The 27,236-nt window shown below is 39.8% G+C and overlaps 2 protein-coding genes across 2 annotated transcripts in view; both read left to right on the top strand.

Annotated features, from left to right (window-relative positions):
* The first annotated feature begins 269 nt into the window (after positions 1-269).
* On the top strand, positions 270-3,910 carry LOC141009584 (uncharacterized). Its single transcript, XM_073482251.1, has 4 exons — positions 270-654; positions 1,314-1,537; positions 1,652-1,811; positions 2,264-3,910. Exons 1-4 carry the CDS (start codon positions 372-374, stop codon positions 2,407-2,409), a joined length of 813 nt encoding a protein of 270 aa, XP_073338352.1. The 5' UTR covers positions 270-371; the 3' UTR covers positions 2,410-3,910.
* Positions 3,911-5,567: 1,657 nt separating this feature from the next.
* The window catches only part of rin2a (Ras and Rab interactor 2a), a 40,221-nt gene continuing 18,552 nt past the window's right edge, over positions 5,568-27,236 (top strand). The window contains exons 1-7 of the mRNA XM_073482023.1: positions 5,568-5,737; positions 15,924-16,021; positions 17,278-17,378; positions 18,861-19,074; positions 20,008-20,119; positions 23,598-23,670; positions 25,677-25,768. Coding sequence (XP_073338124.1) covers positions 5,689-5,737; positions 15,924-16,021; positions 17,278-17,378; positions 18,861-19,074; positions 20,008-20,119; positions 23,598-23,670; positions 25,677-25,768 — 739 coding nt within the window. The 5' untranslated portion in view covers positions 5,568-5,688. The remainder of the gene's footprint in view (positions 5,738-15,923; positions 16,022-17,277; positions 17,379-18,860; positions 19,075-20,007; positions 20,120-23,597; positions 23,671-25,676; positions 25,769-27,236) is intronic.

The raw sequence follows: 27,236 nt of genomic DNA, 5'->3' as shown, positions 1-27,236 counted from the left end.
AAACAAATGAAATTAACTCGTTATCACAGGAAAACGGAGGAAATAAAATGTATGAATGCATGGCCCAGTGCATGTTTTTCTGACACCTATTTTATAATGGGACGATAAATCCGCCGTGGATGAATCTCTCCCATCACTTCCCTCCGCTAAGGCCTCTGGGAAATGTAGTTCCGTAGCCGCCCCCAATGTTTTTTCAACATTTCGATGACGTTTGTACAACGTGATATCACGCGCTGGACATTTCTCGGTGTATATCCACTTCCGCTTCTGCCTGGTTGCGGAGTGACCGAACAAACGTTTAGAAAAGGTTCAGGAAGGTTATCGGGAACGTTTCGTTTATTTACAGTGCGGGCAAGAAAAGAGAAACTTCAATGGAGCCTGTTGAAGAAGACAATCACGACTGGCCGATGCAGCAGCGGGTGGAGGGTTATGTGAACAAACATATGGCAGACATTGCTCTGGAAACCCTCCAGCAGAGGCTGTCTGTTGTGTCAGATGAGATGCACAGTCTGGCTGAACATGTCTCCAGGCGCTCAGAGGGAGTGCTCAAAGACGAGCCGCGGCGAGAGGGCGTGAGCTTCGATGTGGAGCCGCCGCTTCCCTCCGCCTGCAGCTCCGGAGCCGCTGATAGGTTTATATCCTCCACATCCACAGGTAGACGGCTGGCTGCGAGCCATTTACTGCACTCTACAGCAACACCTGGAAATACTTCCAGTTTCTTTAAATGGTCTGTCAGGGCAATGGATAAGTGAGTTAAAGTAAAACTTAATTGAACTGTAATTGAATGATCAAAATACTATTTTTATTTTCTCTGTAAATTTAACATGACACGTGTGTTTTAACTGTGAAAATGCCTTGAACTATTCTGTATTATCCTATTGTTATATTATTTATTAAATAATAATAATAATAATATGTGAAAATTGACAACAGCATTATTCTGAATAAATGTACCAAAATATTCAAAAGCACATAATATAACAACCTTCTGTTCACTCTTTGAGTTAATATTTAAAAAAAAAAAAAATGTAATAATGCAGCTGGTCTCTAGCTGTGACAGATAATGATAAAAAATGTTATTAATATCAATAATTAAAACTACAGAACTGTGAAACCAAATGTCTGGATTTTGCTGTTATTATATGGCATAAAATTTAATTATGGGATCAATATTCTACTTGGCAGACGTCATATCGATCAGATACATGTCACAAGTGTCTTCTTCCGAAGTTAACCACAGCACTAGCCCGGTTTATTTACTCAACTCAAACCCTAATCTTTACCCCATCCTGTCACGCTCGTATTCTCTACAGAGACGGCTGCTCAGCGGAAGATCATTGCCCTCCTGGTGGAGATCAAAGAGGAGCAGCAGAGGCAGTGGGCAGTGCTGAGAGACATTCAGGCCCAACTGCAGGGTCAGACCTGCTGCGAGGAAGAGGATGTGGAGGCTCTGCATATGGATCTCCCCCTGAGGACCCTTGAGCAGCTGGATGAGACGGAGAAACACCTGGAGGACACAGGAACACAGAAGAAAATGGTAGTTAATAGTCCTGATGTGAGGCTCCAAGTACCTTGAGTTGCTTGCTGTGTTAGTACTTAGTGCCCAGCACACAGTAGTGAAACTAATGTCCATACCTTGTTCAAATTCAAGGTGTCTTACCTGTCACGGATGGGCGGGGCTACAGTTGATGATGCAGTGAGACGTCTTTTGCAAGCCGTTCTTTCATTCGCTGTTGGTTCTGAGCTGAACTGGGTGGGCCGCGGACAGAAGAGAAGCTTCAGGAACACTCGTCTCCAAGGGGTCCTCTTCCGTAAGCACGCATGCTACATTTTATTAAAGGGACAGTTCATGCCCAAATTAAAAATACACATTTATTACACACAAAACTAACTAGCTTTGTGAGCTAGTCTCTCGTCCATGGGTATACTCAAACTTCCTCCTGCACGGTGATATGGCTGGTGGGTGTACTTCAGTAGAAAGAAAATAGTCCCCAACTACTTCCCCCTGTTAACGTAACATTTAGTGGTTGGGTTTGGTCTTTTCTTTAGATTTGTTGACAAAAAAATAAGAATACCACCAGCTTTATTTTAAAAAAAATCTATAGCACTATACTATACATTGTGAGCATCTATCACGTATATTACTCGGTACTTTTTGTACTCGGGATGTCCTGAAGTTATTTTGGTCCAAATCCAGATTATTAAGATAAGGATGCTAAATAACACTGAGCTGTACAGAAAATAATCACGCGTCTTCTCCTAGGTGCTCTGAAACGAACACCAGTGGGTAAGGAGGCCACACATCACCAATATGCTGACGTGGTGAAGAAGTGGCTGCGGTTCGCTCCATTCAGACAGGGAGGGACCGGCCGTCGCTGCAGCAGACCTCCTGTGGACTCTGAGGACTGAGTTTTAACCAAAGCTGCTGACACTGACATTTATCTCACTGATTAGTTTCTCCGAAGATATCTAAACAATACGGTTTCCATTCTGGCACATATATCCTCATGTAAATATAACCACACTGTACATGAAAAGATTGCTGTTATGATAACAATATAATTATTTTTTTGTCACCTCTGCACATTTCTGGTATTTTTCTACAGCATGACTGATAATGGTCTGCGGATATTATCAGCTGATTTTGGCCACTTCACAGACAACTCGTTATTGGCGTATATGTTGTCCAATATGCGCCGATTTTCTTTTCTACAGAATATGATTCAGAAAAAGATGCTTGGTGCACTTCGTTAATTAAGTTTAATGATTAAGTTATTGTTATTGTAAAATATCCTGCCTCTATCACATGTCTTTGTGACACATTTGAGGGACCATTGCAAAAAATGTGTGTGTATTGGCTGATATTAATGGTGTTCAAGGTCACAGGAGGTTTCCTTTCAGTGCGTCTAATTCTCAGTTTTCGGCAAGGCTTACTGGATAAGGTCAAAGCCCTCTGCAAAGTTAAGGTGTACTTGGCTGCTATTGCAGCATTCCATGTGGGTTTGATGGTAAGGCTGCGGGCCAACATTCCCTCGTCAGCCGTTTAATGAAGGGTGCCCGCCGTCTGCGGCCAGTATCCAAGCAGCTTGCTCCATCGTAGGATTTGTCAACTGTTTTGGATGCACTGTCTACCCTCACTTTGAGCCTTTGGATCAGGTGGATCTGAAAGTGTTTTCCCTTAAGACTTGCTGGCACTGGCATCTGCAAAGCAGGTCAGTGATGTTCATGCATGTTCTGTGCAACCAGACAGTCTTCAGTTTGCCACAGGAGACGCATGTGTGGTGCTACGGCCTAATCTGGCCTTTATGCCAACCAAATCCCTCTCAGCTCCTCTGACTATTCTCTGCAGGGCTTTTTTGTCTGACATACTACAGCTGGAGTACCATGTCAAAATACAATATGTCAGAACGCTCTCCACCACACCACTATAGAAAGTCCTGAGGATGCTGATGGGGAGAGAGGCTTGTTTCAGCTTCCTCAGGAAGTACAGTCTCTGCTGGGCCTGTTTCGTAGTCCCTGAGGTGTTTTTATTCCAGTTTAGGTCCTGCGAGATCTGCACTCCGAGGAACGTGATGTTCTCCACTCTCTCCACTGTGCAGCCACTGATGCTGAGAAGAGCGTGCTCGGGCTGTGACCTCCGGAAGTCGATAATCATCTCCTATGTTTTGTCCGCATTGAGCACCAGATTATTTTCTCCTCTTTATAGGGAGAGGATGTCCATCCTCTTGATGCAGTCGTCTAAACTGCCAGTCAATGTGGCTGGTGTAATATATACATTGGGTCTCTGAGGACTACACGAGGAACGTACCCCCTAGTGAGATGCCTGACTTATGTTATCAGAGGGCCGGGGTTACCTTTGTGACCTAAAGATATATGGTGTGCCGTTGAAATGACATCCTCCATTGTATGATTTTTTTCTAGTAGAGTGCATACCTCTGTCAAGGCCCAACAGTCCCTTTAAATAAATTAATAAAATAAAACATTTGAAACTGCTCAATCTTTTCTAGATTGAATCTTATTTAGATCTGTGTCAAATTGTACTCACTCATAGATACCAGCCACCTAAATAAACCTGTTTTTTTTCCATCAAAATCCATTCATTATCCTCCAAGAAATTAATGAAACACCCTATATCGCAATGTTAAAGAAAATACGAAAAAAAAAAATCCTGGATCTGTCCCTTCATCTGGATCCACACCAAAAGTTACTGGGGTCTATTCTAGGCAGAGACCCATCCTTCATCTAAGTTTCATGAAAATCCTTATAGTAGTTTTTGTGCTATCCTGCTAACAAACCAACCAGCCAACAAACAGACAGGGGTGAAGACACAACCTCCTTAATAAAGGTAATAAGGACCAATAAATGTAAATAAAAATAGGGGTAAAAAGGAAATTAAAGGACATTTAATTCAAAACCACATTCCAGTTATGGTCTTCCTGCCAGCTGCATTGGTGTTTCTGATGGTGTGCTGCGTTAAGTTTATTATATGTGCCTTTGGCTGTACTTTGGGAGAAGCCAAGGACAAATTTCCACTGAGGTAGATGTAGAAGTCTAAAAATCTTCTAAAATTAACAATCCCTGTGACATCACCCTTAATAAAAACATTCTCCTTCCATTTAAGTTAAACAAAACTGCAATGTATTTTAAGTTTGTTGCTGTGTCGTGCCAATGACCTTAAAATGCTCTTTGACTTATTCTTTGAGCTGCTCGAGTCATTTTTGAAAAGTGCATCACAGTGTTGTTATTGCTCTGAACTGGAGGTATACAGTCACACTTTGTAGAGGGACCTGTAACATTTTCCCCACAGGAGACACGTGATACGAAAGTTAATGCAGAGTTGTTGTTTTTGCTCCTTTGCAGTGCTATGGGGGAAGACGGCAGAGGCAGCAAGCCGGACAGTTAGATAGACATTTTCCGGAAGTGTGCAGTTTCACCTTCAAATTAAAAGCATAGAATTTGACGCTTAAAAGGTGTCTCCATTAAAGAAATGCTGCTGCATCACACATAGGGCACCATTAGGGCATTAGACTAGGGTAATTTTGAGAAGTAAGATTATTGTTAGAGATTTGAAAAAAAATATATATATAGAAACTTTATAGAGGGATGAAAAAAAGTGTTTGCTTTCATGTTCATATACTGGTGCATAGGCTTACACATATACATGCTGAAAGTGTACTATATCAGACAACCTTTATTCTGTATGCCATTGTTATGTCCTGTTTTTTTTTGTTTTTTTCCCCCAATTATTTTCTTCACTCAAATGATTTCACTATCACTGAAGTTGTCTACCTGTACTCTGGTCAATTAAGTGCAAGAATAATTGAATTGGTTAACCCCGCAGACTGAGCTTCTCTGGTTACTTTGAAGTAAATGAAGAGAAAAATAGATGTTTGAAATAGACAGTAGGAATTTTAATGTCTTCAGAGTGAGTGCGCTACTGTACAGTGATATGTATTTTATTTTGAAAAGAACAAACGGAAGTCCAGTGTTCTTATGACGTACTTGACACAAAGGCAGGCAGCTGCTCAGAAGAATCCAGGACCATGGAGGCGACCGGCGCAGGACGGACTACACTCACTTGTTTTCGTCCCCTCCAACTATAAGAAATGCTTGGACACAACTCAAAACAACCACAGCTACCCGACATGGATATATAATGCTATTTACACATCCAGTAAATCGTCCGAGATGCAACGTTTTCTTTTCCCACACTGGAGTAACAGTCACTCCGCAGTAGGTAAGTACTGTGAAAGTTAGTTAGCTGTCCTTTGTGTGGATATTTTGCACTGGTGACACCGCGTTGTTGTCGTCTGTAGCTAACTTCCAAACTCAAAGTTGCCTTCTTTTGGGAAAGCGAGACTCCCCGTCGTTGAAACATTATTTATTACTGGACGCTTACACCGTCAATCACCACAAAACATTATGCGTGAGGAATCTTGCGTGAGGAATCTTGCGGGACGTGTTGTGCGAGTCATCACCTGTTGAGCGACGTCGATGTTTAACCAACATCCCCTCCTTATGAAAGCAAATGCATCAGTTATACAGGATATTAATCATGTTGTTTTGCGTCACACTGAGTACAGACAGAGTTTTGTGTTTGGTAATAATGTGCACACACACAAGGAACCGGACCCGGATTGAAGCTGCTCTCAATGTTATGCACAGGTCGAATAGGCATAGAGATGAGTACAGACATACAGCTGTACAAAGACAACAAAGCTGAACGACTTAAACAAAGAAGTTAGAAGAAGTGCCTATAAAAAGTATACAACCCCTTGGATGTTTTCCCCTTTCATTGCCTTTATAAGTGGAAACATGGTCAATAATAATTTGGCTTTCTTGACCAGAATTTACATAAAAAAACCCTTTGATAATCTCAAAATGAAAACAGATTTCTACAAAGTAATGTCAATTATTAAAAATATACAATGTTAAATAAGTGACTGTGATTCACCCCATTCAAGTCAGTATTTTGTAGATGCACCTTTAGCTGCAATCACAGCACTGAGTCTGTGTGGATAGGTCTCATTCAGGCTTGAACATCCGAACACTGTAATTTCACTCCATTCATCTTTGCAAAACTGCTCAAGCTCTGTCAGGTTGCGCGGGGGTTGGTGCTTGAAGAGCTCTTTTTAAATCCAGCAACAAATTCTCTATTGGATTGAGGTCTCGGCTTTGACTTGGCCACTCCAGAACATTCAGATTGTTGTCTTTAAACCATTTCCGTGTAGCTTTCGCTGTATGCTTCATGTCATTGTCTTGCTGGAAAATAAATCTTCTCCCAAGTTGTAGTTTTCATGTAGACTGAATCTGGTTGTCCTCCAGGATTTCTGCATTTATTTTACCCTCTATCTTTACAAGCCTTCGAGGGCCAGCTGCCGAGAATCATCAACCATGTTTCGCAGTGGGGATGATGTGTTTGGTGTCTGTCAAACATAGCATCCAGTCTGATGGCCAAAAGCTCCATTTTGGTCTCATCAGACCAAAGAACCTTCTTCCAGTTGACCTCAGAGTCTCCCACATACCTTTGGGTGAACTCAAGTTGAGATTTAATAAGCTTTCTTCAACAGTGGCTTTCTCTTTGCCACTCTCCCAGAAAGCTTTGACTGGTTAAGAACCCGAGCAGAAGTTGTTGTATGCAGAGTCTCTGCCATCTCAGCTGTTGAAGCTTTTAACTCCTTCAAAGTAATCATTGGTGTTCTGGTGGGCACTCAGTTTGTGAGGACGGCCTGCTCTAAGCAGATTAACACATGTGCCATATTCCTTCCATTTCGTAATGTTGGATTTAACTGAACTCTGGGGGATGTTCAGTGACTTGGAAATGTTTTTCTATCCATCCCCCGACTTACACTTTTCAACAACCTTTTCACAGAGTTGCTTGGGGGTGTTCTTTTGTCTTCATGGTGTAATTGTAGCCAGCAATACTGATTAACCAGTGATTGGACATTTAGACACAGGTGTCTTTATACTAAATCGCTTGAGACACATTCACTGCATTCAGGTGATCTCCATTTCACTAACTGTGAGACTGCTAGCACCAATTAATAACTTCTGGCCCCTTGGACACTTTAAAGGGGGGGAATATTTATGCAATCACTTATTTAACATTATATGTTTTTAATTGATTGACATTACTTTGTAGAAATCTGTTTTTGCTTTGATATTAAAGGTTTTTTTGTAAATTGTTGTCACAGTTTATATTATAGGCACTTTATACATAAAAGTGGATGAGAAAACAGGTGTATATTTAAATATGGGCCTATATTAAAAGCAACAATGGCCACCAACACAATGTCTATGTAGGAGTCAGGTGTTCCAATCTTCTATTCTGCATGTAAATAACACAAACGATGTAGCATTCTGCAAATGTTTTATTAATTTAAGCAGTATGTTCCTGTGGTATATAGTCCATGTCTACTACAGAGAAGCGTAAACTTCGATGTACAGATTTATTATTGAGTTGGAATTTTACTTTAAATGCGTGTACTTGGTCATTTATAGCGACTTGCATAGTTGACAGTATTTTAACACATCTACACATCCCATCTTTTCTGGGTTGAGAACATACACGACCTTTCAAACAGAACCCATGTTGAGTTTTCAATGAGAGATGTGATTAAGAGGTATCCTTTTTTAATGCCAGTACTATAAAGAGCTGTTTATACAATTAAAATGACCCAGATTAGTGAGAATCAACTAGATTGAACAAAAGGCTTTAGCATTATTGCTGGAAATGGAGGAATTAACTACAATAACCAAGTAATAAGCACTGAATCAGCATGTCAAGAAAACCTACCGAGTTTATCCCCAAAAGTTCACATCCTGAGCATCTATTAATCTGAGAGCAAATATTTCAGCTCAGCCAAGAAATTCACTTGTCTGTGGCAGTGTTATGTAGCTGCTGATTAAGGAATGGGCTTTCTTCAGCCCCTGAGTGTTTCCAGCTCACACACTGGTGTGTCAGCTATTGTTTGCTTGCTAATTAGACCGCTCTTTTACAGTTGCTGCCAGGCATTTGCAGGGTTCTCGGACTGTAACCTTACCCGTTACCACCCACCTCTCACATCGTATCATCTTCCTTAAGACATTTTTTGTGGGAAAAGCTTGAAAAAGTCAAAGTAAGCCAAAGTAATTTTCCTGGAATGGGCCAAGACCCTGGTTTTCCAATCTCCTCAGAAATCTGCTAATGTGCTTAGCACGCAGTGTCGGGACCAAATCAGACTAGTACTGTTGTCAACCTCAAACCTGAGTCACAGTTCAGGAATTCACAATGACACCGGGAACTATGCTGCAGACTGTTAATTAGACTATTAGACCAAATAACAATTACTGTTCACAGCAGCCAGAACTACTTCCAGTTCAGTTCCATTGCATTACCTAGGGCTGCTGTGAACAGTAACTGTTATTTAGTGCTGACAGATTAAATAGGATTTTCAGGAGGCTCTCTTTGTCAGCAGACAGATCACAGGCAATAAACTTGGCATATTATATTCCTCACACTTGCAGCAGTCGCAAAGTTAGCGAGCTGCAGTTGCATTGAGTCCTGTTCTTTTCATCATTACTTTTAATCATTATTAATACCAAAAACTAATCCACAAAGCACCCAGGTGGTGAACCTAGATTTATGCATATTTCTCCTTGTTGCATTTGGTGTTATGAGATGTGACCTGAGTTGATAGTCTGTGAGTACTGCGGGTCATCAGTAAATGGTTATCAGTTCATCGGATCAATCAGCCACCTTTCATATTATTGTTTCTGTTGTATTCATTGAAAGTTCCATAACATGTCTTCATATTTTTTATTGTGAAAAGTTTTAAGACTTAACCCCACTGAACCTTTAATATCTTATAATTTACGAATGTAAATTTGTTTCGGATATTCTGTCAGTGCAATTTGTAATTTGTAATTGCTGTAAATATTTGAGTTCACTTAATTTAAGTTAGGTTTGTTTTACATCTGCTTTTAAGTTTTCCATGGATTTCTTCAGCTGTATACTCTGACCCAAATAAATATCCTGCCTGAATATCCGAGTTAGCCAAAACACTGTAAAAAGACCCCTCGATAACCTCCTCTGCCCTCATGGAAAATTGGCGAAGTTATCCTTTAACAAGTAGTAGAACTTTATACCTTTTATTGTTAAATTTCACACATTCACAGCAGTACTCATGGGGAGCATGAAATTGAGTCAGCTGAAATGTTGTGCAGTGTGTGTGTGGTGGGGCAGTTACCATGTTTCTTCTGATATTAAGACAGCAGCAGCAGTTAAGTCACAGTTGAAGCAAACTAGTTGTGTGTATATTATCAGTAAAAGGGTACGGGGTAAAGGGTTACATGTGTTGAGTATTTTGAGTTTGAGTCTTATTTTAGACTGATTTTCATGGAGGTAGGATGTCCACAATGATAGTTCAACACTTTAATTAAGATGTTGGCGTTTGCTTTGGCTTGCAGTGCAGGCTTTGATAGCTGTCACCACAGAAAACACCCCCTCTCTTCAATCAAGACATGTGTGTTTGTGCATGTGTTGGATTTCACCAGCGTGTGTTTGGTTTTCCATGGAGTAAAAACTCTGCCCAGCAAAGCAGAGACCCATCCATTGTAAGGGGAGATGGAATGCATTTGACACACTTTTAGGAGCTAAGTGTAGGCATTTTATTTGGAAGACGCTAAATGTCTGCCATCATATCCCCTTGGTAAACCACAGCTCACAGGAAATCCCATCAGGCAGCAGAGAAACATTTAGGAATGGTGGATGTTTAGAGGGTCAGGAGGTTCATTGTCAGAGACATTATTCAGAGCTGCTGTTTCCAGCTCGGTACAATGCTTTACAACCTAGCCTGGACTTTAAGGGGCCAGTATATTTTGTCAGAAGCATTTGTCAGTTGATTGAATAGCAAAACAAAGATATTCAGTTTACTGTCATAGAGGAGGAATGAAACCAGAAAATGTTCACATTAAGGAAGCTGCAACCAGACAATTTAGAATTTTTTTTAATCTTAAAAAATTACTCAAATTGATTAGTCCATTATCAGAATAGTCAGTGATGATTTAAAAGTTGACAGCTAATCGAGCAATCATTGCAGCTCTAGAAGAATTGTACCATAGACACGTGAAGAGCTTTTTACAAGGTGGTTTATAACTTTATAGTGGTTGCTTTTTGTGTAATTGACTGTCGCTAATCTCAACCTCATTTGTTAGTGTTACCATGATGTGCAGTTTTCATGATCCATGTTAAAGACAAAACTAAATTTACAGCCTTATCTTGCATTGCTGTGTGGTGTTAGTTAGCCCTAGTGCTGTATGATAAGGAAGAAAACATGTTATCTCATTCTAGCATAAGCTGCAGACTCTTGAAAAGCTGAGTCGCTCATACATACAACAACTGGAACATGGCAGGCCTGTCTTGCCTTGTTATTGTTACTGAGATATGATTGGACATGGCGTCTTGACCCTGAATAAGGTTGACAACAAGGCAGGTATAAAATGTTACAACAGGTGTCTTTTACGTAGATTTGTGTTGATATTTTGACACCTCCACCGCAACTGCCTCTCCTTTTCTCTGGGAGTAACTCCCTGCCCCTGGGGTCAAGGTCTGGAATCGGTTTGCAGTAGAGTGACAGGATGATAATGGGAAACACAGAAACGCTCTTGGAATGGTAGTTTCCAATTGTGCATATGCACACCAGAGATGTTATCAGAATCCTTACAGTGGTAAACAGTAGTTGTTGTGAAATTGTTAATTAAATTTAGATGGAAAAGTGATTCATGTACGACTTTCGGGAAGACCAATTGCACAAAGGGAAACCTAGCATGCTACCATTGAATTGTTAGATTGGGAGGTTTGGTTGTATGACACAAGTGCTTGCGGTTGAGATATTGTGTGTGAACTCATTTTTACCTAGTTGCTTCATGTCTTAACAGACAGGCTTGGACATGTAGACTCAGGCAGCACTGAGCTGTAAGATAACAAATATTTACCATGCTGACCTAATATAACAAATAATATGTTTTATGAACAGTTTTGCAGTAATGGGGCAGTTAGAGCCATATCCATTTCCAATCCTTTGTTTAATGTAAGGGCCCATGCTTCAATTGAAGTGCTTGTCAGAACAGCTATAGCAGTAAAATTCCTTCCCCCTCATGTCTTTGTGATTTGTAATTTTGCAGGCTTCCTCTGACAATTGTTGTCCTCACTCAATAATAGACATGCATGCAGTGATTGGTCAGCTATGTGAAGTTGTGAGAGGAGGCAGGGTTTCAACCTTTCTAACTCACTTTTTTCATTATTAACATGACTATCCCACTCACATAATGTGAAACACCTTTTAATTCTGAAAAGCCATCCGAAAGTCTGCATTGTTATCCCCATTTGTACTATTAATTGCACTGAGACTGTAAACTCATGCAAAAGAAACAGAGTTCTTGGAGGACCATCAGGTGGCCATTATGATAAGTGACCTTCCGCCCTGTCTTCAAGTTTAGCCTCTCAGAATGGGTATAAAATCCATTTCTTAAACTGTAGTAGTGACGTACAAAAACACTGATTTCCTTTCCAATCCAATACCAGGAAGCCAATAACAAGGAGACTGATAACCAATATTTGGAACCAATATGCATTTAAAGTAAATATGAATTTGAGATAACACAAGCTTCAACACAAATCTTAGCTGAAATGCCTTTAAGCATTTGTTTAATTAAAATAGAACGTTCCTACTTTATCTAGTAAGCTATCAAATAGATTGAGTAAAGTATAAAGGAAAAAGGTATGAAAGTATAAAGTAGCAGAAAAGTACTAGTCAAGTACCTTAAAATATAGTAGGCAGCTGGACTTGTTTCAGTTTCTTGAACACATTTCACCTCTCATCCAAAAGGCTTCTTCAGGTCTTAAGAAACCCTTTTCGATGAGAGGTGAAACGTCCTCAGGAAACTGAAACAAGTCCAGTTGCCTACAATATAGCACTTAGAATTACTACGACCTGGATGACTGAGAATCTTCACCAACCAAGTATCCATATATTACATTTCAAATTATTAGCCTTGTTAATTTCAGTAAATATATATAATCATCATACAAAATGATTTATAATTAATTCATATTGACCATACAGTATAAATCTGTAAAGGGTTTAAATTCTCTTAAAGAGATTTACACAAACAAAAATGGGAAGTGGTGTAAACTGAAAACTAAAAAAAGTATTCCTTCCTTATTTCTTTCTCGTAAGTTTGTTTGGGGTTTAGGTGTTGGTTGACAACTTGAAAATACAATCACAATCACATAGGAATTATGGGAGTGTTCCCAAGGAATGATGGGAGTTGGTATTGTATGGACTGCATGCACTACGTCATTTTTAACCACAATCACAATACACTACAACTACCAAGTAGAAAAGGGATGTGCAAGATTCAGTTTGTGTCTGTCCAACACGTAGGTATTGCTAATTGATCACACGGTGCTACGTTAGTCATTGCACAGACCACCTTTTTGTCACGCTGTACAGCCCTGCCACAGTCTTTGGTTTTCTTTTGAAGAGGCTTATTTGTTGACATCACTAATGGGTTGGGTCTCCACAGAAAATGGGAACATGGAAACCACACCACTGAGAACTACTGGAAGTTAGAATTGTTCAACATGTTGCAACTGCTTTTAGGTATGATTCATTGAGCAGTCAGTTTTGCTTCACAGTTAAGGAAACAGAGGGAAACCATGGGACACTGTAGATTTTGTACCTGTACAACTGGCTGATGTTTTACAGTGTAGATGACAGTAGGGCTGAATAATTTTGGAAAAAAATGCTGCGATTTTAAATTCTAATAAGAGAATAATAGGACATTTCTGTAAACGATTTCTGACACTGAAATGTGTCAGGCTCAGGAGCAGCATCTAAATATTGCACATTCTGCAATCAAGTTAAATAAAGTAATAATAATGATCAGCAAATTAATTGCAGCCTCTGCAATTTGCTAATTGTGTTGCTTCAAATTGCGATTTCGAAGGCTGAATTTGTTAATCATTTAGCCTTAGATGGTAGTGAAACACACGATTCATTTTCATTTACCCATTTTATGTTGTAGTGGCGTGCCAACTGTGGAGACCCACCAGCTTTGGTTAACTGTTAATGTTAAGCAAACGGTGTTGGTGTTGTCGGCAAATGTCAGGAGCTTGACAGACTGATGACCGGAGGTACAGCTGTTGGTATACATGGAGAGTTAAGGATGCAGCCTTCAGGGGAACTGGTGCTGATGGTCCTGAAGTCAGAGACATGCTTTCCCAGCTTCACAGGTTCTGTCCTTTCAGACAGAAAGTCAGTGAATCTCCTGCAGGTGCAGTCAGGCATCCTCAGCTGGGGGAGCTTGCAGCAGAACGTGGATGATGGTGTTAAAATTCATGGATCCTTTCCTTTATCTGGAGCCACACCAGAAGTTAATGGGGTCTATTCTGGACTGAGATCCACCCTCCATCCAAGTTTCGTGAAAATTGGTTCTGTAGTTTTTGTGTAATCCTGCTGGAAACCAATCAACCAACAAAGGGACACAGGTGAAAACATAACCCCATAGTCATCAAAAGCCAAAAACCTTAACTTAATCTAAAAAAAGCAAAATCTACAAACCTCTGCTGCTTGAAATCAATTTTACTGTAATTCACCTTTCTGATTTGTAATCACAATGCCAGGTAGCTGCACAGCAGCATCTGCATGATTAAATACAAATATATTTTTTGTAATTCTTGGTAAACATATCCTTTGAAACTTGTGCCAGTAATGTCAGTAGGTCACATAGTACAAAATATGTTGTCATGTGACTCAGGGGTTCTTTATTTTTCCTTGATGGACAACCACAGGGGCCTTCCTGTTTACTAGGTCTGGTCTGTGAATCACACAACCTTGAAATCACATGCATGAAAACACACACACATATTGCTCCAACCAAAACAACCCACTGCAAGCCCTCTTCACTGCTTTGTTTTGACAAGAGGGGTCGGACCACCAGAGTCTCATGAGATATGTGAAGAGGAAAGGGGGGAGTGAGAGAGACAGGAGATAATGAACAGCAATGTCCCATGTCTCCTTGCCCCCTATCTGTCAAGGCAGATGGCTGCCCACCTAGAGCCACTGCCTATGTTAGGTCCTTGTAAATTAAAGTTTGTTCTAGACCTGCTATTTATGAAAAGTGTCATGAGATGACTTTTGTTGTCATTTGGCGCTACATAAATAAAATTGACTTCCAAATTGAATTTACTAACATTCAGATCCATTGAACATTTATGGAAAATGTTGAAGACTGAGAAAGCCAAGCCATCTGTAACATAACAAGGAGCTTTGTCCATGCCAGCTCAAGTGCATGCTGTAATTAAAACCAAAGGAAAAATACCAAATACTAAGATATGCTGAAATTTGTGGACATTTATCAAGGATTTAACGTTTCACCTAAACTTATAAGCTGATATATGTACTGAAAAAAATAGTATTACATCAAAACAAATGCAAGATAGTGTAAAGTACTTTGACTAGTGGTCTCAGACTTTTTTACCCTACTGTACATTGGCTCTAACCCAAAGTGAGCTCTAGCCCGCACATGTGTATAGAATATGTATGAACTTAGCACCTTTTTGGCTCTGAGATCAAAAGCATTCCAACAGAAACTGGACAGCAAATGTTTTGTCTAAAACATTTCCCTCCGAGTCTCGCCAGTGACTCAAATAGCAAACAGTCCAGTCTGTCTAACAAAAGCCACAAGAGTTGTGTTTTTACAACGGTCTTCTTCCCAAACATTGTTGCTGAACTGTCTGTTGTCAGAGAACAGATGCTGATGGTGTTTTCCTCTTACGTATGTCTTTCTGAAAAGGGAGATCTGGGAGGTGTTTTCATGCCATGACATAGTTGGCTCATATCAGCTGCTGGAAACTAGATCCACCACAACATCTGGGTCGAGCGTGCCTGTGTGTATGTGTACATGTGTTCAGCCTCTGTTCATGCAAAATCACTAACAGCATTGTTTTGTATGAACCACATAGTCATTGTTTTGAGTGAAATGTCTGTCAGAGCTCAATCTAAGATCATGTCTCCCATAGCAAGTTCTCCTAGTTATAGCCCTTTTAGTGTTTTTTGACCCTGTTTTTGATCCTGACTTTTACCTCTGCTTCATTCAAATTTAAAGGCTTTTTGCTCTTTAAACTGAACTGTCTCGAGTCGTGCATTTAGGTCCTTGATTTGAATATGAACAATTCCATAGCAAGCCTAGTGAGCAAGAAAAAACCCTTCTCGTTCAAGTTGGCGCAAAAGTTTAGGTTTATTTTTTAAGTTAATTTTTTTATCTTGGAAACGCAGTTGAGTCTTTCCCCCCCTCTCATCCACTGAATGGACCAAACTGAGATGCATTGTTTTGTGTTTCTTTCTATGCATGGCTCTAATGTCCTCTGTTCTTCACAGAACGTTCAGCAGAGACAGACAGAGGCTCTACAGACAACATGTCCACCAGCACAATAACTCAACCCTGCAAACAGGAGAGGAAAGGCAGTTTCTTCAAGGTACGTACCACTCAAATAATTATACCTGTGTGGGGCAAAATCAAATCACACACAGAACTGTAAAGATGGGAGGTTTCAGCCATTCTAGTTCCCATAAAGATCATGGACAAGAAGATGTGTGGGTGGGGGTTATGTTTGTCATAACATAGTATTTCAGATAGTGTAACATGTTTTTATATGATACACTGACCACAAGATGCGTTCCATCAGGATCTCATTGTTGACGATGAGGTCATCAGGTGCAACTTCACACGGTTTTAAGTTTGAAAGAGAAGAGACTGGTGCAATCTGTGATAGTCAAGGGGTCTGCGCTGAGTTGAAGCTATAAGCATATTGATCAGCTGGATTCAACTGACTACGGTCAGTACAGCTGAGTCTAAGCTGTATGTTTGTGTATGGTGTGGTCTATATATTGTTGTGCAGGCAATATGGTGGCAATGGAAATGTGTCAACTGCAGGCTGCACTGTGGTCAGTCAGTGGTCAGTGTCTTGTCCATTCATGTCTTTGTATAGACTTGTGTACCACCAACACAAAATATTTTAAACCTTTACAAAAAAAGTTGGAAACACCTGAGAATATAATGATGTTACTGGAGTTGAATATACACTTGCGTGACACGGTGTCTGCAACGAAAATGTTTCTCTTAAGTTGGTGTCTCTATTTTTCGGACACTCTGATAAATAGTTTTTTTGCTAAATATCGTTTCTTGTATGATAATATCAATGACAGATATTGAACAGATCACAGTTATCTGTATGAACACAAAAGTGGAAGTAATACTAAGTGCTATATCATGACAATCGTGGCATATCAGACAAATGGACTTGTTTCAGTTTCAAGAAACTGAAACAAGTCCAGTTGCCCTCCACATTGAATGCATCAGAACTGTAATCCCCCTGAAAACAGCTGAGCTAATTGGTTCCTTGCTCAGTTCAAGCTGCTGATATGACAGAAACAGAAACGTTGCCCAACTAGACAGAAAACCGGGAAATGAAACAAATGACGGCAGTGTGACACTGAAAAGAATCGGAGTCAATCTAAATTCCAGGAAAATGATAGCAGTACAATATTCCTAAAACAAAAGCTATCAGCGCCTAGTACTGAAAGGTATGAGTTGAGGGGCTAGTTAACGTCCTCAAGATTTCAGTCCTGGTTGATTTGGCAACACTGGTTTAATGATCTGATCTGATCTGATGAACTGATCTCTGACCTGTGTTATCTTTAAACTGAACTGTTGTTATATTTGTCTCTGTAGCTGATCGACTCATTTGCCTGGGAAATCGGCACCCTAAAGAAGGAAATGGGGAAAAAGACTCAACCTGCAGAAGGAGACCACAACACAGATACAATACTTGGGTGAGTTCATATTGTGCAGTGTTTCCCCTAGGTTGGAGTTGTAGCAGCGGAGGTGTCCGACAAGAGCACATTTTTTTTGTATGTTTGCAAAGTGCAATGTCCTGGAGATTTCAGTGTGTCTGGTGGCAGCATAGGGACTCTAAGGAAATAAAGTACATATGAGGTGTGATGAGTCAGTATTTTAAACTCATCTGAAAATTAAAATCTGCACAGGTGACAAATCTAATATCACCTTTTGAGACTACATGAAGTTTTTTCAAGAGGAACTTGAAGAGAACACCAAATATTGTGGTGTATCTCAAACACTTCCACTACATTAATACTGCAAACGCTGCTAGTTGTGTTTACAGTGATATACGGGGGGGGCTCCTTCTCCTTCTCCTTCTTCCTCTCCTCTCCTCTCCTCTCCTCTCCTCTCCTCTCCTCTCCTCTCCTCTCCTCTCCTCTCCTCTCCTCTCCTCTCCTCTCCTCTCCTCTCCTCGTCTGTCTGTCTGTCTGTCTGTCTGTCCACATGCATACTTTTCTATGTTCCAGCCAGTATTGCAATTTGATTTACTGTAATGCAGTTCACCCTGGCTACCAGCAGAGAGCACCCTTTAAAGGCATTGAAATCTGTGTTTATGAATTCTTGTGTGAGGTTTTCATCAAGCTACAGTACGTCAGGAGTCAGCAGATAAAATGACATGGTGATAAGGCGTCCGGGAACTGCAATACAGTGTGTGTAAATACTTTTTCCTGTTAGTCTTTGAACTTGCATAACATCTTAAACTTCGTATCAGTAGTATCAACGATGAGAAGATTCAAAATGTGTATGTGCATTATCGCAAGCACATACACATTTTATCTGGTAAATAATTCCTCTTCAAATACACAGCTTCCTTAGAATTTAGAAAGTACCTGCTGAATGTTGAGGAAGTGTGAAAGAGGTGGGGCAGCCGAGTGAATCACATCAATTCTATTTAAGTCATCTGTTTTGGAATGATTAATAACGCTTCGTGACAATTGGTCATTGGCTGTCCTATTTTTTGTCTCTCTCGTGGTTTCTTCTCTGTCAGCATTTGAGACATTTTATTGTTGCAAACACATTTTAAACTTTGAACATCCCGTGCGTGTTTATGTGTGTGCGCGTGGTAGTGTGTGGTCAAGTCAGTACCAGTAGATTGTAAGTATATTGGTGATGAATACTGGAATCAAGTACATGTACTTCAATTTGATACCACTGTATACTTCTACTGTACTACAATTTCGAGGGAAATGATAATACTGCCACATTATTTGACATTTATAGTTAATAGGTGCTTTAAAAATTAGACATTTTACATAAAAACATAGAATGAACATATAAAATGTTGTGTTTTGTTATAAATTAAGCTATCCGGTATACTGTAAGCATTTGTGCATATGTTATAATGTTCAATGGTGGTGTGAAACATAATCGCTGTAATGCACTTCCTTAAATTTGTTTGATGATCTTATTTTCAGGCTGGGCGAAGAGGTGGGAGGTCTCTTTCTGCAGGCTTCACCTTGTGCTGCGATCAGAGCGGGGGGGCTGACCGGAGCGAGAGATTCGGGCTACGACTCCCTCCATAGGCGGCTCAGTGTTCTGGACAGAGTGGTGCATGCACATGCTGTGTGGCTACAGCTGGGCCTCAGCCACCAAGATGCCACACATATACTGCAGAGCCAACCCACTGGGGTGAGGAACAGCAGCCGCTGTGGCTTCTTGTATCCAACACTGTTGACTCAAAGCTTTCACGTAGTGTAAAAGTTTCACTTCTCAGCACACACACACAGACAAGTCAAAACACTAACTGAGTGGGTAAAGTACTAGATTACTTTATATACATGGACTGGGTGGTTGATTATGCCAGCATTTTCAGTAATTTGGTAAATACATAAAGTGTCTTTTAATGTCACTTTATTTTCTAAATAATAGATATTCAGTAAATAAATGTGGGTAGATATGTACTATACATAAATGAAGAACCTTAAATGTTCACATTCCTTGCCTGTGAGGACACTCAATCTTGCTGAGAGTGGTGAATCAACTCACTGCAATCAGGTGTGTGTGTGGCACTGATTGGTGGTGATTAAGCCCAGGTGTGGGAAGCCTTCAAATACCCTCAGTCTCCAGTGCCCTGTGCTGACTCATTGTCTCACCTTCAGAGGCAGTGAGAGGTTCTCCCCGGTGTCAGTGTGTCTGACAATACCATTCTAAGAATTCCACCTGTAGTTTTCCCAGAGAAATAAGTTGGTCCTTTAGAGTTTGCTGTGACTCCAGCCTTAGCCTTTCATTTAGAGTTTTTCTGGGCCTCCTGGACAACTTTAGTTTTAGTCAGCTGCTTGGCAGTGGTGGTTTTGTTAATCATTTGTGGTGCATTGTTTTCTTAAGGAAGCCTGTAGTGGCTCCAGACAATTTCGTTGTTTTGTTTTTCCCCCCATTTCCAGCCCATCGCTACTGCGATTTTTGTGGTTATCCCCCTGGGATAGCTTAGAGAGACCCCTGGGTCTGCACATGTGTCCCACTCTCCCCCCCCTTTTTCCTGACATTGCCATATTACAAATGCTTCACAGAAATGAGCAAAGTACTTAAGTATATGTTCTGACTGGATGTTTCCCTGGTCTGCAGTCATTCATAGTGAGGAAGTCGACCAGCTTGCAGAGAAAAGTAATATCTCTACGCATGGACAAAGACTCTGCAGTTCCTGTCAAAGACTTTCCTGTCAAGGAGAGCCAGTACAGTAAGTATCTGGGGACCCCTACTTCATGTGTTTGTCTGTGGTTTTTCCTTTTTCCTTTTTCCTTAAATTTCCTGTATCTGGCAGTCAGCTTGTGAAGTCCGCCTCCAGCAATACAAACTATTAGAAAGATGAATGAAGTGAACAGGCTATCATGGGAAATATACCCTTGCTAAAATATGGCTGTGTCCTGGCGTCAGGGGTTGTTGTGGTTGTACGCAACAAAGAAATAGGTTCAGCTGGAATTTCTAGGCTGCTGTAATTATGTAGCTCCATTTTGGACTTAGTAGTCACGTTTTGTGTGTGCAGAAACCTACCATTATCATACAGGCCTAAATCATTATGACTCAAATATAATTCAGATTAGAATTTGGATTCACCAAGAAAAAATAATTGTCACATAATGCGTTTTATCAAAGTTTTGAAAATGTTGAGCTTTTCAGTGAAATTGACTATGGCCATCAGACTAGACGCTATGTTTGGCGTACACCAAACACTGCACATCACCGCAAACGCACCATCCCCAACTGTGGTTAAAACAAAGTGTGTCAGCTGATTTCCCTCATACGAACAGCACCATTGACATGTTGATTGACAATTAGTGTTTTCCATCACCCTGTATTTAAAAATCTGATTGGCAAATGAGAAAATGGCACTGTTTCCCCAGCTGTGAGGACGCATAGGAAACACAAGAATTCATGGCTTCATGTGTTCCAATTAAAACCATCCCAGGTGATTGAAAAAGCTGCATTTAAAGGCTCCAAACTACAAACTATAGCACCTAAATTACTTGTGCCCTGAGTAAGCCCTCAAGCAAGAAACATCCCTTCTGTTGTCTGTACAGTATTCCCCTAGAGGCTTTGTCCCAGTGTTAAAGGGTTATGTCACCTAATGTGTCAGAGGCTTCAACATATTGTTCTCCGTTTGCAAGATGTCCTGGTGAAGACTGACTTCTTCTCTTACGTCACCCTATCAAAATTAGTGTTTCACTTATTTCACTGTTTTCTTCTTTATTTGTGTTTTATTTTTAGTTACCTGGAAAAGGGATTTTCCTAAAGCTATGACCAAATATCTCACTTCTCTGAACGTGTAGTGTGTTCCTCTTGTACCTGTGTGTGCTGTCACTTGTCTCTGTCTGCACCAGACTGTAATTTCCAAATCCTTACTTAGCGAGAGTATGTGCTATGTGTGAATCACAGCCCGCTGCAGCATTTACCGCATTTTTTCTTTTTACTTACTGGTTACTGGTTAAAGGTGTAGAGTGAAGGGCCAATGATGTCTCTCTTATCACCTGAAGAGAACAATTGAGTAATACCTAGGGCTGTCAAGGGATTTAATAAATGAATCTAAATAATTACAAGCTTTGTGGAATAATTAATCGAAGTAATTCAGTAAGTCATTCTACATAGACCACTTTGTTTACAGTAATGCGTGTAAGTGTCGGACCAATTAAAATATTGACCTGTGGGTCGCTCTGGATGGTCAATCTTTGTACCAAATTTCATGACCATCTATCCAACAATGGTATTGCCATCCATTAAACCATGCTGCTAGCAAGTCTTATAATCTGGTTACTGCTTATAAATACAGAATGTTACCGTCTGTGTTGTTGTTCATTCAGAGTCTCTTTGTCAGTATGAGGTTTTGTTCACATTTGTTTCGTTATCGCCAAAGGAGCAAACCCAAGTATGAGTTGTGTTGCAACATATGACTGAAATCAATTATTGTATGTGACTCATTTTACTCAGCAACTTGAGTATTACAGTACCGTACGGGACCTGTTAGATCTTGTGTTCTTCAGAAAATTGTAGGGACATATTTTGTGTAGGTGCGGCAAAGAAGTCTGTTTGGCCAATGTGCCACGTGTCCAAGTCCTAAATAATCTACATAATTTAAGTATTAAGAAATCTCAAGCTATATGTTGATAGAACAAGGTCTCAGCAGTCATACAATATTGAGAACTGAGTTTGTACTTTTTTCATTAAATATAAGGGTTGCTACAATTTTGCACTGAAATGACAGCTGACAACAGCAGAGAGGAGAACAGATTTAAAGTTTGAGTAGAGTAAATGCCCATAGTGAGCTGATTAATTAGTGGGAGAGAGAGAGTAAGATGGAGAGAGTTGTGAATGAATAAACGTTTGATTCAACCTACACTGAGCTTCATTACTTGAGCTGACACCAATCAAGGGGAGCTTGTAATGCAAGGATTAGTGACTATGACTAAAATTAGAAGAACCAATGCTAAGATATTTTCTCGTGCCATGGAAACCTAAACTTAGAAACTTGTTATCTTACTATTTAGTTGGACTTTATTTATATATAATATTCACACTAATTGTGTTCTTGCTCTTACCTGCCAGTAGTTCCTTAAAACCTTAAATAAATTAAATACTGTGTTGAAACTGACTTAACAACCTTTGTGCCACGACCATCAGTGTGGTCTGAAGTTTAGTTTGTCACATGCAAAAACTAAATGACACTTTGTTTAAGATGAAAAGACATCTTTCACTTCTGAAAGTCAATATTTAAACAAGAATACCTTTGATTATTAGAGCTCAGTGGATGAGGACAGCTCAAGTTGTGGGCCTGCTGCCAGCTGGACATATGTTTGTATTTAACCTAGTTCCCTCATTCCCTCTATAGCGTAAACATATTCACTTGCTCTCTCTGCACCCTTCCCTTCTATTTAACTAATTCTTTATCAGTCATTTTGATTCAGTAAAGGTATAACTGTAACAGACTAGTGTAGATATCTTACTTTATCCTTTTCTATGTTTTCTTCTTGCTTTGAACGCATCAACATTTTTGACAATCTTGAATTTCTTTCTCTTATACGCACACACATGACTATGTACACACATGCCTGTTATCTCTATCCACACCCAGTTCCTAGTCACGTTTATTTCAGTGCCAAAGGCCTTGACTGTAAGCTGTTGTAAATGGGTGCCAAGTTATGAACAAAACAAGTTCTTGCCAAGTGTATTACTTGCACAAATGTATTTTTTCCCCCTAGCAATACGTGTGATCTGTTTTCTAGCGAAGTGTTCTCTAACAAATCCAATAAGCAGTAATTTGAGTCCACATGGGGAAAGTGGTCACCACCACTGCTGTTCTTGTTGCTATTCACTCATCATTTACATGACATTGATAGAACCAATGGGATTCTATTATCCTTTTTAGGAAATTAAAGTTAATCTAGAGATTATAAAGATGAAGTAAACAATTCCTATTCATGCTTTGCATTAAAACTTGCCTCTAGCTGTTGTGCTTTTTTCTCAGCTATGTCCCCTTTGCCCTCTGCCAGTGAAATAACTTAAAACATGACACATGGTTGGAGAGTCAGCATGATTAATGTGTTTGTTATGATTTTCTTCATATTTATTTGAACCAGATTGAAGACATGAACAAACTGATTGTTTTAAATGCATTTCCTCTGACAGTTGTTGTGTCTTGATCATGTTGTTCTGTCTTCCTTCAGCTTTCTCTTTGGAGGGATCAGGCCTGAGCTTTGCAGACCTTTTCCGTCTGGTGGCTTTCTGCTGCATCAGCAGGTGAGTTCATCAGTCAGAATTACTATTGATTACAGAAAGATATGTTGTAATCCATGTTTCACATACATGTTTAATTAATACACATATATATGACACAAACAACCCCTTCCATTTATGTATGAGATCTGTATATTGTGCCAAAGATATTGAAACTGGAAGAGTGGGAAAATTGAAGGAGGGAGTGGAGAGGCGGCGTGAGCCAGAATTTGCGTCAACATTCAAGTTGTTTGTACTTGCATCGGTACACTGTACACAAGAACCACAGGAACTGCGTATAACTAATTAATGCATACATTGGAACTAACCCTGTCAACAGAGTATGAAGAAGTAACACTTCTGGCATTATGCCCAAGATGCCTATGTATGGCTGTCATGGAATTACCTGTTAACAATAATAGAATAAAAATACGGAGAGAAGTCCTCGTATCCTTGATTCTTTATTTAACAATGCAAAGAATGGGCACCACAGTCTGCAGAGTATGGAACCAGGCCACCCTGACATGAGACAAACATAAAAAAAACTGTTTTGAAGTTGTACTAGAGGTCAACAACACAGCATAGCACATTTAAATGATCTCCATTATATTTATACCTTGTGTTTATTTATTGATAACACATGCATTGTGTCCTAAATACCGAAACTGCCACATCACATTTATGCAAATAGAGAGCTCCTACCTTAGCCAAACATTTCTAACAAGGAGTCATAGCTTAGGAGTGATTTAGGAAACTTCTTAGAGCAACCCTGAGCAAGGAAGGGACAGAAACTTTTATTTTTAGTGAGGAGGCGTAGTTTCTGCTTCGTTGCTAGGCATGGTCCATTGTTTTAAAAGCTGTGATTGGTTGATCACAAAAAAGCCCTCTTTGTGATAATGGGCATAGACTGGACAGTGAAATCGATCGGCGTAATCATAGAAAATTGTCTCTATTATGACACGTTGTAATTATGAATATTTTTTTCTGTAATGAACAACAAACAGGCCTAGTTGTGTAGCCTCTTCACATGCTGAAAGCTGTTATATTTATTTACCATGCTGATAATTTTAGCAGACCTACTTAATCTGTTTGATGTTAAAGCGTAAAACGATTTTAGAAGGAACATTTGGCTGAGGCAAGTGTGGGAGAACATATGGTTGTGTGCACCAGTGAGGAGTGTGATGTGTTGCTGTCGAAGTGAGAGAGGAGAGGGGGACTATAAAAGCACTGTGATCGTTTGTGTGATCACTCTGCTGATGGAAGGCCTTCGATACACCAAAGTCCTCAGTTCTGAACTATTGCATTTTTACAGTTGCCAATTATCTTTGTGGTGTGATCCCTTCATTTCTGGCATTATAACATGATTGATGTGACTGCATCTCCAAAGATATTGACCACAAACCTTATCCCTGCACGATCTTAGCTGTTGTGGTTCATTAACTCACTGTCATTCAGCATTCAGCCTCTTTTACAACATTTTCTCCTTTAAGATACTCCTAAGGCTCTTAAAAGTCTTCCTCCTGACTCTAAACAGTTTTTCACCTTAGGAGGTCTCTTCGTTAAGGGCTTAGATGCATTGTGAATTATTTTAATCTTTACCAGGATGTAGTCTTAACTTTAAGGGAAAATTCTTAGAAAATATCATAATTCTAAGATTTTTTTCAGAATTTTGTGTTTAGGAGCAACACTTTGTACTAGGAAGCTTTATGAATATGGCCCCAGATTTGTATTGACTAAAGCTGTAATTTTCCGCTTTGATCACTCAGGTTTCCTTCATTGAAGCCTTTGGAAGCTGTGTAAAAGCTTTGAAAGGTCTTGTAAAAGACCCGCAGGGAGGAGAGCAGCAGGCACATTTTACCTTCCAGTTTAGCCAGAAACACACACCCAGGCCAAGCCACATATCTCTTTTCCAGCGTAGTGACTCACAACCTTTTAGGACTTAGCTTTCAGTTCTGCTCTCTTTTTCTCGTTTTTCCTTTTCTCTGTTGAAGTCTTTCTCCCTTACACTCAACCTTTTCTCTTCATCTTAGGGATGTGTTGCCCTTCACACTGAAGCTTCCAGAGGCTATCGCTTCAGCCAGAACGTCTGCTGATCTTGAGGAGGTTGCTAGACTCGGAGCAGGTTTGTTTTCTCCTTTCACATTGAATGTACTATAGATTTAGGGGACAAGCATGCAATTGGGGGAATCTGTGGCAGGCAGGAGGTTTCTTGACTCCATTGCAGAATACAAAATAGAGACAAAAACTTTAATCTAAAAAGGAATACCTCAAAATGTTACAAATGTTGCAGTCAGGATTTACACCAGTATCGTGTGTAATGTCTGACAGATGAAAATATCAACGGCCAAAATGTCCGGTGAGTAAATATGCCAAATACATTAATTAATTAACAGCATATTAAATAAAGTAATGTTGTGTGACCTACAATCTATTTCCAAGACAACATAAATATGAACTCGTATTATGCAAAAGTTTTACCACAGCTGTTAAAATATTGAGAGATTCACTGACTGTTAGGTCATGTGCAGCACGCTGCCAGTGATTTCTGCCAGGAAAAATGTATATGGACACAAGATTCTGCATGTCGCATTTTTCTAGCAGTTTTTGGACTCGCATAGTTCAAATTAAAAAAAAGTCTAGTGTAAACTCTGGTTGCAGGACATCCAAATTAACTGTCTAGTATAAAATAGTAGGTAGTATACTGTTGGCTGACCAATAGGTATCTAAATGTGCATCATTATAGATTCCCATGATTATACAGAGTGGTGTAGGGATTACATATTTTGCAGGCCAACCCGAAAGTTAGCATTGCCCTGTTTCCCTCATCAAAAAGCCTGCGGGATTTTGAATTGTATTTTGGATAATTGCCAAAAATAAGCTCTGTGTCAAACACAAGCTTATGATACTTACATGTTATGTTCATCAAGATAATCTTCACAGTTGAACACCACTTTTGTGATTTTTGGGTTAGGGTTAAGTGTAAATTAATCGCTAGAAGTAAAAAACTAATGTAGGGCCATAAACAGACTACACTTCAGTTGATTTCCAGGTTTTAGGACTCACCACTCTATTAAACACACTACAGGAACTTTTAACTGGTTATGAAATAGAGAAAATAAAACTATTTTCTGGTTTTCCTTCTGATGTTCTCTGGCTGCTCTGCCTCAACTCTGGACAGACAGCTCAACTTGTTGCCAAAGTGACTGCTAACTACTGCTTATCAAGAGCCTCCCAATGAACACCTCTGAACCGGGGGTAATGTACCTTCTGCACTATTGGCTACTGTAAATGCCAATCGATATCCTATCCCAGTCCATCTCTAGCTTCTTGTTTTCACAAAAAACACATAACCATGTTGAAGCAAATAGCAATCCACTAGCCATGCATACTGAATAAAGAAGCAGCTCTGTGGTCTGGTGGGACAGCACTAAAACAAAGCTTACTTTGTTTTCCATTTGCATAGCCACGAATAGATACATCAACACAGACAGCTGTGTTTGAATAGGAAAAGTAGTATTTAAATTTGTTGCCTCTTTCTTTTACTCATGCTTTCAAAACAAATGCACGCGCTAGCAGAGCTGTTAGAGACC

This window comes from Pagrus major, chromosome 15 (genome assembly GCF_040436345.1).
Source record: "Pagrus major chromosome 15, Pma_NU_1.0".
In the NCBI taxonomy this organism is placed as follows: domain Eukaryota; kingdom Metazoa; phylum Chordata; class Actinopteri; order Spariformes; family Sparidae; genus Pagrus; species Pagrus major.
Note: the sequence above shows the minus strand (reverse complement) of the source record. Positions and strands in the feature narration are given on the sequence as shown.

Excerpts from the sequence above, each read along its gene's own strand:
- LOC141009584 (XM_073482251.1), top strand. The coding sequence starts at position 372 with ATGGAGCCTGTTGAAGAAGACAATCACGACTGGCCGATGCAGCAGCGG. Across the intron at positions 1,538-1,651 it reads CAGGAACACAGAAGAAAATG|GTGTCTTACCTGTCACGGAT; the intron begins GTAGTTAATAGT and ends TTCAAATTCAAG. Across the intron at positions 1,812-2,263 it reads TCTCCAAGGGGTCCTCTTCC|GTGCTCTGAAACGAACACCA; the intron begins GTAAGCACGCAT and ends GTCTTCTCCTAG.